Source organism: Drosophila ananassae, chromosome 2R (assembly GCF_017639315.1).
Source record: "Drosophila ananassae strain 14024-0371.13 chromosome 2R, ASM1763931v2, whole genome shotgun sequence".
NCBI classification, from domain to species: domain Eukaryota; kingdom Metazoa; phylum Arthropoda; class Insecta; order Diptera; family Drosophilidae; genus Drosophila; species Drosophila ananassae.
The window spans coordinates 22,740,290-22,752,361 of record NC_057928.1 but is presented as its reverse complement, the minus strand read 5'-3'; the positions used below and the strand labels follow the sequence as shown (position 1 = coordinate 22,752,361).

The 12,072-nt window shown below is 44.4% G+C and overlaps 3 protein-coding genes across 10 annotated transcripts in view; 2 read left to right on the top strand and 1 right to left on the bottom strand.

Annotated features, from left to right (window-relative positions):
* Positions 1-52: 52 nt before the first annotated feature.
* On the top strand, positions 53-8,753 carry LOC6507810 (transcription factor GAGA). 6 transcript variants are annotated; one of them, XM_014909994.3, is made up of 6 exons: positions 53-277; positions 2,449-2,914; positions 2,976-3,299; positions 3,386-3,523; positions 5,049-5,533; positions 7,007-8,753. In XM_014909994.3, exons 1-6 carry the CDS (start codon positions 86-88, stop codon positions 7,067-7,069), a joined length of 1,668 nt encoding a protein of 555 aa, XP_014765480.1. In that variant the 5' UTR covers positions 53-85; the 3' UTR covers positions 7,070-8,753. The 6 variants fall into 6 exon arrangements, with proteins under 6 accessions (XP_014765480.1, XP_014765479.1, XP_014765478.1 ...); XM_014909993.3 differs by having other exon boundaries at positions 3,386-3,652; positions 5,052-5,533; XM_014909992.3 differs by lacking the exon at positions 7,007-8,753 and having other exon boundaries at positions 5,049-6,541.
* Positions 7,085-8,753, top strand: LOC6507812 (sericin-2). Its single transcript, XM_001956357.4, has one exon. The coding sequence runs from the start codon at positions 7,085-7,087 to the stop codon at positions 8,027-8,029; it is 945 nt and encodes a 314-aa protein (XP_001956393.1). The 3' UTR covers positions 8,030-8,753.
* An 821-nt stretch (positions 8,754-9,574) lies between these two features.
* LOC6507247 (venom dipeptidyl peptidase 4) overlaps positions 9,575-12,072 on the bottom strand; it is a 71,238-nt gene continuing 68,740 nt past the window's right edge. For all 3 annotated transcript variants that reach the window (XM_014909630.3, XM_014909631.3, XM_001956358.4), the window contains 7 exons: positions 11,287-12,072; positions 10,772-11,225; positions 10,487-10,707; positions 10,257-10,426; positions 10,034-10,194; positions 9,771-9,976; positions 9,575-9,717 (listed from right to left, as the gene is read on the bottom strand). In XM_014909630.3, coding sequence (XP_014765116.1) covers positions 9,601-9,717; positions 9,771-9,976; positions 10,034-10,194; positions 10,257-10,426; positions 10,487-10,707; positions 10,772-11,225; positions 11,287-12,072 — 2,115 coding nt within the window. In that variant the 3' untranslated portion in view covers positions 9,575-9,600. The remainder of the gene's footprint in view (positions 9,718-9,770; positions 9,977-10,033; positions 10,195-10,256; positions 10,427-10,486; positions 10,708-10,771; positions 11,226-11,286) is intronic.

The window sequence follows — 12,072 nt, the reverse complement described above, 5'->3', positions numbered from 1 at the left end:
GTTGGAGACAAACAGCAGCGAATTTAACACAGCTAGCAACGCTGGAGAGGAACAACAACTGCTGGACTTGGACGCGACTGCCCTAATGTCGCTGCCCATGAACTCGCTGTATTCCCTCACCTGGGGTGATTACGGCACCAGTCTCGTGTCGGCGATCCAGTTGTTGCGCTGCCATGGCGACCTCGTCGATTGCACGCTGGCCGCCGGCGGGCGTAGTTTTCCCGCCCACAAGATAGTCCTCTGTGCCGCCTCGCCATTCCTACTGGACTTGCTGAAGGTGAGTAAGAATGGTGCACTGAGAAAAACTAAAAATATATTTCTGGGATAAGTAAAATAAGTTTCTGAATACATCACAGAGGAGAAACTGCATAGTCGTGCTTGCATTGTGGCAGAAATATCATTAATTTTCTCTCAGTGTTTAGTGACGTTTTGGAGCTCTTGTCCGTACCTAACCTCAAACGTGGCGTACAGTTTGTAAACAGAGAAATCCAATCGCAGAAATAGGTTAATGTGGAGCGCAGAGAAACTTGCATACACATGTCCAACATCTCGGAGATTGGCGCTCCGCTCCAAAAGTTGCCTAGAGATTTCTGTACAAGTTTTCCACTGTCAATTGAGTTGAATGAGTTGCGCTTTCAACGTCAGACCCCCCTTTCTCCCATGCTGGGTTGCCCTCCCCCAGATGGCCAACCCCCAACCCCCCCCTTTCTTATCAACTATTGGTTTTTTTCTCGACCGAAGAGTGATGAGGGAGCAAGACAGAGAGATTGGGGGTAGAGAGAGAGACTGAGCGCAGAGAGTGATGGAGCGAGAGAACCAGTTCGTCCCCCCCATGGGCCATGGCTGGTGGGAGGGCCAGAAAGCTGCTGCTGCGCCAACTTTCAGCGCCGCATGTGTGTTAGAGCGAGCGCAAACGAGAGCGCCAAATAAGACTGTTGGACTGTTGGAGCTTTTTTTGGCCTGTGCTTGTGTTGGTATTGGTATTAGTTGGGTGCACACGAGCGCGACCTCTTTTTTGCTGGCAGAACTGTACAGATGAAACTGGCTAAGGGGAGCCACTTGGTTTTGGAGGCATTTCTTTGGAATATGCCTCAAGTTGAACGTCTTGACTTTGTCCTCCCTTACCCCAAGGTAGTTCTAATCACATTCTTTGCTTAAAATACAAACTTAATTAATTCCGCACTAGATTTATCAAAGTTTAGTCCAAGCTCACAGCTAATTAACACTTTTCACAACGTGTTTACCATAAAATATTCCTCGTACAGACTTTGCCCTGTCTTTGAATTCGTTTCGAAAAAAAAGAAGGCAACTTTTTGACCTTTAGGCCTGCCCGGTTGTAAGTTATTTTCGCGATACTGTACTTCACAAGTTTGCCTTTCTATTTGGACTTTACTTTTGGTTTTTGAAAGGTATTTTGCATTAAATTTGGATTTGACTCCTGACCGCTGGGATGACCAAAACAGAGCGGCCAGAATGGCCAGCGAAATAAAAACACCTGATGGGACGCCGGCTGTAGGCCTCTCCTCTCCCTCTCCTCTCCTTTCCGCTCCTCTCCTCTCCTCTCTGGCACTGAAAAAAGTAAACAGAGCGTAATTTTTAAAAACGCCGCTCAGAGTGGGGAAATGTGGGCGAAAAAAAAAAATAAATGTTGAACTCTGCAAGAAGAGTCCAAAATGTACAAGATGTACTGATCTCGTTACACTCACACACGCACGCAGAACACATGGCGGCCGCTCTTAGTTGCTCCCGCTCCTGCTCCCGGTCCGTCTACCTCACTATCTCCCAAAACCTCTTTACCCCCCTTAGCGGTACGGAATGCAACTTGAACACAACAACAACAAAAATCGATGAGCGCGAGTTCAAAGAGCGCTCTGTGGGGTGGTTGGGTGAATGAGGGAGGAGGGTCGGACGATGACATTGTAGCAGAGGCAGCAGGGGTAGCAGATGAGCGGGGTGGTTTTTGTTTTCCAGTTCAGTTTCGGCTCTGAGCAGCACCGTTGGCTAATTAAATATATCCAGAGAGGGTGAGAGGAAAGGAGAGGAGAGCCGGGATGGATGTGTGCTCTTTCTTGAGCTAGGTATGCTCTGTTTTCTTTTTTAGCATCTCCTCGGAATCTCCTCCAATCCTGCTGAAGAATGTGCAGAGCGCGAAAAGTAAAAGCCGGTTTACAGTTGTTTGAGTGAGCGTAGCGTAGAGAGTGTGTGGTGCGAGTGTGCGAGAGGTTTCCATCTCCATCTCCGGCGCGCCGCCTTCTGTTTTTGTTTTGTTTGGCCTTTATTTGTTGTCTCACGGCCTCCGGACGGACGGACGGACCATTGGCGCGCTTTGTCAAGAATGAGAAATCCCAATAGCCGCCGCTCTCTATAGAGCCTTTTATCAGATGACAATAATTAGTTAAGTTATAAAGACAATTATATTTAATTTTATGGCATTTCTTGTATTTGTAGAACACCCCATGCAAGCACCCAGTAGTGATGTTGGCCGGAGTGAATGCCAACGATCTGGAGGCGCTGCTGGAGTTCGTCTACCGCGGTGAGGTGAGCGTTGACCACGCTCAGTTGCCCTCGCTGCTGCAGGCCGCCCAGTGTCTGAACATCCAGGGACTGGCGCCGCAGACGGTGACGAAGGACGACTACACCACGCACTCGATACAACTACAGCACATGATACCGCAACACCATGACCAGGACCAACTAATTGCCACAATTGCCACGGCCCCACAGCAGACGGTGCACGCTCAGGTGGTGGAGGACATCCATCATCAGGGCCAGATCCTTCAGGCCACGACCCAGACCAATGCAGCCGGACAACAGCAAACGATTGTGACCACGGACGCGGCGAAACATGACCAGGCAGTGATTCAGGCTTTCCTACCGGCACGCAAGCGCAAGCCACGTGTTAACAAGAAATCACGTAAGTTGGACGGGAGAGTTATCCTAATTTTTAATAAATAATAATTATATCCTCTCCACAGCTACGGCTTCGAAAATCAGCAAAGTTGACGGAATGGATACGATTATGGGCACACCGACATCTTCACACGGATCGGGACAGGTTCTGGGCGAGAACGGGGCCGAGGGACAACTACTGACCTCCACACCGATCATCAAGAGCGAAGGACAGAAAGTGGAGACGATTGTGACCATGGACCCCAACAATATGATACCGGTAACGTCGGCCAATGCGGCAACTGGCGAGATAACAACGGCGCAAGGAAGCACAAGCTCTGGCGGCAATACGAGCGGCGTTTCATCCACTCCGAAGGCCAAACGAACCAAACATCCGCCCGGAACAGACAGTGAGTAGTACTCACAAATAACATAATTTTTTTATATAGTTTGTAGATCATATTTGTGGGAACTAATTCATAAACTCCCCTTTTAGAGCCACGATCGCGATCACAATCGGAACAACCTGCTACTTGCCCCATATGCTATGCTGTCATCCGTCAATCGAGGAATCTGCGGCGCCATCTCGAGCTGCGGCACTTTGCCAAACCAGGCGTTAAAAAGGAGAAGAAAAGTAAGTCCGGTAACGATACTACACTAGACACCAGCGCGGAGATGAATACCACGGCTGAGGGCGACACTACAGTGAGCGAAACGGGAACTGGATCGCAAGCGGGCACAACGCCAACGAGAGTAATATCCAATACACCGCAGGCGACTGGCGCCACTATTCTGACCCAAAACGTCCTCCCCCAGCAGCAACAGCAACTGCAGCAGCAACAGCAGCAGCAGCAACAGCAACAACAGCAACAACACATGACACAAACAACATTAGCGGGTGGCGGCCAGCAGACAACATACATCAAACACGAGGGAGGCAGCGGGGGCGGTACTGGGCAACAGCAGCAACAGCAACAGCAGGGCATGCAGAATGTCATACATATTGTGGGCGATCAGGTCTTTATGCCGCAGCAGCAACAGCCGCAATCACAGTAGCTGCCTCCTGCTGAGCCCGATGCCTTCAATCATTCCAACGCACCACCACCAATCATCCACACACATTTCCAAAACACATACACACACATATACACGTTACACTAAAAAAAAAAAAAACAACATAAATATTTGTAAATAACAAGCAAGCAAGCAAACAAACAAATTCCCCGTGATCTGATCGAATGATTCGTGTTCATTTCCTGTATCATTTTTATATTTTTTTCCATAATTAATTGCTGCGTAAGTTTTCATTTGCATTTGCAAGAATATATTTGAATCGAAATTGCGCTTTTTTTAACACAAACACTTTATTTATGCAGTATTTTCTTGCATATTGTACTACAACAGAGACAAAAAAAAAAAAAAACAATAGAGATCATGAATAATAATCGCCCCTAATCTCGACGTTAATTAATACTCGACTAATTTACTTAAATAATCTAATTAGTGTCGCAAATAATTTTTGTAAAAATTAAATGTACAATTACTTCAATCGAGGATCGTAAATCGGTTTAAGTTTCTCTATTTAAACATTATATTACAAATTGTTTAATAAAATATTATATATTTTTTTATATAACAAAAAACAAAAAAAAAAAAAAAACAAAATTAATCCCTGAAGATGTTTAATTTATTGCAATTGGCTGTTTGTTAATTTCGTTTCGTCTAAGTTGCAAGAAAATACTGTTCTGGTCGATCTCCTAATCCTAATCCGTCTACTAACGGCTACTACTCATCTTTGTTCCTCAAAGTTGATACTTTTTTTCTAAAATCATTTTCCCTCAAAAGTATTTGCTCGAAATTGGCATCCTAACACGTAGATATCTTTTTAAATAATTTATTAACAACCTAACAACCATTTAAAATTGTTTTGTCTTTTAATGTTTCTGCTAACACTTCCATTTCAACAACAAACATACTCCCTCATACTTCCCCCACTTTCAGTAGCCTGTTGAAGGACGCGATTCTTCTCTGTTTTTGGACAAAACGATGTTGCTGTAGTGTCGTCCTCTTGCTCTATACTTTTTCTATATTCCGATTTATTATAATTCTGCTCCTGAAAGTAGGCAATCTTCTTATTGGAAATCCTTGCTTCCTTGCAGCACCCAGTGGTAAGAAAACTGGCAGCAGCACCAGCGGCTCTGGATCAGGTGGCAGCGGACTAAGCTCCAGCGGCGGTGTGCCCCAGGTGCAGGCCGTGCAATCGCTGCACACGTTGCAAGGTGTCCAGGTGAAGAAGGATCCCGACGGGCAGCAACAAGCCCAGCAACAGCAGCAGCAACAGCAGCAGCAGGCAATGGCAACAGCAACATCTGGACAGGTTCAGCAGCAACAGGTGCAGCAGGTGCAACAAGTGCAACAACAGCAGCAGCAGCAGTTGCAACATCACCAAATCATAGACTCCTCTGGCAACATAACAACGGCAACGACGAGCGCCCAGGCGGCGGCTGCCGCTCAGCAACAGGCCGGCGGACAGCAGCAACAGCTGGTGGCACAGGCCGGTGATGGGAGCGAGAGTGGAGGACCGCTGTCCATTGCCCAGGTTCAGACCCTGCAGGGCCATCAGATCATAAGCAATTTGAATCAGGTGAATATGACTGATTTCCAGCAACAACAGCAACAGCAACAACAGCAGCAACAGCAACAACAGCAACAACAACAGCAGCAACAGCAACAACAGCAACAGCAAACACAACAACCACAACAGACGCTCTGATCAGACGGACAAACGTAGCTCCATTTTGTACTATTCTATTTAATTTTTAATTTTTGCTTCTGCTAAAAACGGATTGCGTAGAAAAATTCTAAATTAATGATACAAGTCAATTGCAGACTATTTTTAGTTGTTTACGATTTTGTTGTAAAATTTTAAAATGTTGATTTCTTTCCAAGAAACATATTATTTGTAGTTGGCTCTGTTGCTAGACTTACGTTTAAGTGCGCTATGGTTACTGGATTTCACAAGCATATATCTTATTAATGTGTAGGTTGACCCAATCCCTTAAGTGCTAGAGGACTTCTAGTCAGACTCCAGCCCAGGATCAGTGAACATTTTTTAATTCTTAAAGGTTTTCTTACTCAGGGCCTAAGTAGTGGCCACGAGCGATGAAACCTTGCTTTCAAAAACTAATTAGTTTTAAAAGAAAACTATCTTAGCTATGTAAAATAGAAACCCTGATCTATATGGAGTTACTTAAGCTCACGAACAGATTATCTGATCGCTCAAAAGGGTTTCCAATCCAAATCTATATCTTTGCCCACCAACATGCCCCTCAAGAACCAATCCCGGCTTTTGCTTTCATTTTGTTTGATTTAAGAACTATGCGCTCTAATTTTATTTTTAATTCAAACCAATTATATATACATGTATATTTGTTAATTTTAATAGTTGGAAATTTTTTCTAAAAGCTTAAGACCCTGCAGTGCTTCTTCAGTTCTATGGAATATATCCTTGAATATCCTTTATGATGATATATTCCACCTATCTGAAGTGCCAATTTATTGTTAGTCTTTTTAAATACTTAAATAAAATTTAATTTTATTTAAAACAACACAAAAAAAAAACAAAAATAAACCAAAAAATGTTTATACAAAATTTTGTTATGTATTTTATTTTATTTTAAATATTTTATTTTGGTGATGGATTATTTTTTATTTTATCTTTTTAGCCATTTTATTTAATATTTGTTGTAATATATAATATTATTCCCTATGGTTATGGTTTCTATAGCATGCTTTTCCTGATTAGAATGACATCCTGAACGAAAGACGAGTACCAACTTGGACAGGATCATGATGTGACTAACTGCACCCGAGATGGCACCATCCAACCATCATACACCCATTGCAGCACTGCATATTTTAGACACTTTTTAAAAAACACTTTTGTTCGGCACATTACCAGATCATTAACGAATCGTTTTTTATCTTGTCTTCTCTCTTTCTCGCTGCCACGTTTAAAAAACTACAATCCTCCATTTAAAAAAAAAAAATATCAAAACTAAATGTGTAAAAAAAACATTCATTCCATTTCCCCACATCATCACTTTCAACCGATCAGGGCAACAATAAGAACATTTTGGTAAAGAAGGTTTTCATTTTGAAAGGCGGTAATAATACGTAATGATGAGCCAACGATATGACCAGCGGCCCTGGAGGAGGAGGAGGAGGAGGGAGCGGGCAGCCGGCGCACCAACAGCAGCAGCAACATAGCAACACCAGCAACAACAACAACAACAGCAGCAGCAGCAACATCAACAGCAACAACGGTGCAACAGCAACAGCAACAGTGAGCAGCAGCAGCAACAACAGTAGGAGCAACACACCGTCATCCGTTGGAACGGGAGCCACATCCACGCTCCAGCGTCGCATCCTGCGAGGCCACGCCGCCCAAACAACCAGCGGCGAGCGTGTCCTGCTCATCAACTACGTGCCACAGACGGGAACTGGATCTGGATCGGGAGCAACTACCGCCACCACATCCACATCCACCCAGAGCGGCACGTCCCAAATGCCCACCCGTAAGATACTCCAGGCCAGAGCCTCGGCAGCAGCAGCAGCAGCCGCAGCGGCAGCTGGGGGTGACACCTCGCCACCACCGGCCACACCGCCGGCCGTCTCATTTGCTGGCCTCGGCTCCGAGGTGACCGTCACCCTGACACGCACCAATCAGCGTGCCAGCGTGACGAGTGTCACAGCCGCCGGTCATATTGTAAGGAATCAGCAAGCCACATATTCAGCCAACACAGCATCGTCGTCGACCAGCTCGACAGCGATCCATGAGCATATAGCCACGCCAACAACGCCACCGCCTCTGGTGTTCACCCATCATCCGCACCACCATCAGCAGCAGCAATCCCAGCAACACCAGCAGCATCATGACTACCATCAGGATCACCAGCTGCTGGGTCAGGAGCACATTATCATCGATCACCATCAGCAGTCGGAGGATGATCAGTTGATTGAGTACGATGATAGCGGGGGAATGGAGGAGCAGCATCATCAATTGCAACTGCAGGAGGAACTGCACGATTCCCAGCAGCAGGATCATCATGACGTTGTCCAGGAGGTGTATCTCCAGTAAGAGAGATCTAGGATAGGCTTTTAGTGAAATAAGTTTTTAGCCATTTTATAAATAACTGAAGGGGGGTTACCAATAGATGTGTTTTTAAAGCTTTAAATTGGCTTTTAAAATTTTTAACGAATTTTATTCAAAACCACTTAGTTATGTATTTCAATTCCACATTTTTGAAACCCATCGCTTCAGATCATGTAGATAAAAATACGCATATTTAATCCAAAAAAGTAACACTAAAATAGGTCTCTAAGGATGATATTGTATATAAATTTTGGGACAAGTGAGGAGGAATATCGGTCTAAAAATACATACACATTGAAGATAAAATTCAATTACCTAGTTAATAACGTATACAGATTATTTTTGTACTATACAAGATATCCTTGAAATGTGAATTTTGGTTCGGAACTTACACTTACACTGCACTCTAATAGCTAACCATTGAAGATCCAAAAGTTATGGCCAGTTGCAGATCGAGTGGGATATCATCCAAAAGCGTAATCAAATGTAAAGTATATCGACTTCAATTTAGAAAGAAACAAATTTCGCACATAATGCATACATATTTAAGAATTACATTCTGATTGTTTGATTGAGAGAACTGTTGATGCGAAAAGGCCCCAGGAATTCATTGACCCATTTGGGTCAAGTCTATAGGAAGAACGTAGTTATGTAACCCAGGGTTTGGGGCCAAGGCAATAAAGCAAGCCGGTTTGTGTACTGAAATTAAGTGTCAGATGTCTTTGATATTTTTGGGATTCCATGGAAATATTCCAATTAAAAAATAAAGAGAGGTTTTCCATTAATTTAATTGTTTATTGTTTGCCTTTTTAACGGTTGCCTATACACAATGTTGTCTTCTAATTTACAAAAAGCGATTTAACAACTATTTATTAATTATTTACAGTTCCATTCTCGTTTTTTATACATGTAGCAAACTAAAAAGCTACAAAACATTATTAACTACCTTGGGTTTGATTTTGTATATTTAATTTACAGGAAGTTTTTTGTTACCAATTTAAAAAATTGTCAACCTACAGCTGGTAAGCTTTAATTGAAGAGCGCTTGCAAAAGTTTTCGAATATATATATATCGTTTTAAATTTGAATTGCGACGATATCTACAGTAATTGTTTCTGTTTAGCAATTTAATCAGGCACTAGCTAGACAATACTTTAGACTCACTTTAATAAATTGCAGCTATATGGGATGAAATAAGTGTCATCCGCATTAAAATGTCTTAAAATGCCATTTGAAAAGATTATTGTTCCAAGTTATCTTATAACACTGTTGGACCTGCATTATGTTGATTTTTAATTTTAATTTTTAACGTTTCTTTCTTTAAGCATTTTGAACTTTTATTAAATTTGACTTTTCTGATTACTTGTTTACTTGCTTTATAGTTTTTTTTTGTTTAAATTGAAATATATTAACTTTTTAAGTACCAATTTTAGTTTTCCTCATTCTAGTAGCAGCTGAAAATGTTTTTATTTTTTGGTAGCAGGTTTAGAACACAGCTAATCATTATGTGATATTATGTTGCACTATCGACTATATTGTTTGCTATTATTGCCCTGTTTATTTGGCACTTTTCATGAGACGACTGCTGGCAAAGCACTCGCCAAAGAATCGATCCAAGGAGTGGTACAAGTGCGGACGCACATTGGACAGGCCATGATCCTCATCGGCATAGCTCTGCAAAAATTGGGTTTAATAAGAAAAAATTATATTGGACTTGTAGCACTTACAATCTGCTTGAAGAGGATGTCGTATCGCTCTAGGTTTTTGGCCAAGATCATGGCCTGCTGGTAGTGGACATTGTCGTCGAGGGTGCCATGGACCAGCAGGTACTTCTTGCCCCGCAGCTTCTGGGCCCTCGTGCTCAGTCTGGAGTTGGCATAGCCCCCCTCATTTGTGGTGGGCAGACCCATGTAACGCTCTGTGTAAATGGAATCTGCAAGGAGTACTTTTTCAGACTAGAATTCTAGTTAAGGAGTTGTGTAAGACTTGCCATAATAAGCCCAGTCTGTTACAGGTGCTATGGAAGCGGCGCACTTGAACACCTGGTTGTCATCATTGGCCAGAGCCATGGCAGCGGCGTAGCCTCCATAAGACCATCCCCAGATGCCCACGTGATCGGGATCAATGTAGTTGTATAGTTGAGTGAGGTTTCTAAAAAGGAGTATTTACAAAATTAGATCGGGATAAGCATAAAGGATATATGTATATCCTACCTCGTAACACTGATCTGATCACTGATTTCCACGGTGCCCAACTGGAGGTATATGGCATGGAGAAGACTCTCCCCCCGAAGTCCCGAACCACGACCATCGATCTTGGCGTAGATCACAGACTGATTTGAGGACAAGTAAGTACCCCAGTCCAGCATCCACTTGGTAGTGACCTAATAATAATCCAAAAATAATAAACACAACTAACTTTTTTATCAGAGATCTCTCCTTACCGAATAGGAATCGGGTCCACCGTAGACATCCACCAACATGGGGTACTTGGTCTTGCCGCTGGTGTCCAAATTAGGAGGCAGTTGGAGCAGCACCTTGGCCTGGAAGCCACCATCGATGTTGAAGGTCAGGATTTTGTGGGAAGGCAGGGCCACGCCCTTCAGTTTGGCTCTAAGGGCTTCATTGGTTTCCCAGTCGATCACATGGGAGAGCTGAACTTGAGCTGCAATTGAATATTTGAGATCAGATTTTTATAAATCACAGATCTCTTAGAGGATTAAACCTACAGTTTTCGTATTTCCACTCATAGATGTGGGTGGTGGGAATGCCGGGACCCTGCGAGGTAATCACTATGTGGTTATTGTCATTGAAGATGGCCGAGAAGTAGGTCTGTTGCACGTCCCCGGACTTGATCAGGTTGCACGTGAGGCACTTGGCGCTTTGCTTGGATTGTGCCCGAATCGCATACAGATGCAGGTGCTCTGGATGCTCCTCCGTATTGGCCGTGTAGAAGATGACATCGGTGTCGCCATCCCAGTGCAGGATGCTGTCCACCACATACTTTCCCTCGGTCAATGGCTCCAGCTGTTGGGGTTCCGAGCTGACCACACTGGAGCTGAGGAGCTGTAGGTGTTTGTAGTTGTTGTGGGGCAGGACGACGGCGAGACGGGAACCATTGCGATTTCTAAAGGGGGCGGTGTAAAGATCCACCCATCCTGTTTCTGATACCGTTCTGTAGATCTACGTAGGGAAGGATATTTCTAGAGGATGTCTGAGAGGTTTCTTTGGTTTATTTACTTACAGTCTTGCGGGTGAGTCCGTTGAAGGTCTCCACATAGGCGGCATTCTGAATACGGTTCATCCAGATGGACAGGACATTGTCGTTGTCCACCCAACTGACCACTGTCACAATGTAGTCCGTTTCCGTATTGAGAGCAGAAGGCACCGGCATCTTGGTAACGAAGCCTTCCCTCTGTCCTCCCGCCACCGCCTTCTCCAGATCCACCATTATGAGTTGGACGCTGGGATTCGAGGATCCAGCCTTAGGATAGGCAATCACCTGGTGCAGTGGATACTGGTACCGCAGGTCACCGGCATCTCCGTAGTAGGGGAAGTTGATGAGGTGCGTGGACGAGTCGTCGAACCGGATGAAAGCCAGCTGGGAGCCCGAGGGATTGAACCAAGTGGCCACGTTTGAACTGAACACCTCCTCCTCGTAGACCCAGTCTGGAATGCCGTTGAGAATGCCAGCCTGTTCGTCGTTGGTCAGCACGATCTCCTCGTCCAGGGCGTTCTGCTTGTAGTACAAGTTCCGGTCGTAGTTGATCACCAAGGCATTCCCCTTGGGCGCCCACTGGACCATGCTCAGATACAACTGCTGGCCCTGGATGGTCAGTGCTGTGGTCTGGCTCGTATTAAAGTTATAGAGATCGTACTCGGCCAGGAAGCTGTACCGGAAGTTCTTCTTGTAGTTCTTGGCCAGGAGCAGGAACTGCCCATCGGCGGACTTCTCGTAGAGGACATACTGGCCGGCATTGTGCAGGAGAGTGGTTCGAACTCCAGTCTTGGCATCATACTCGATAATGGA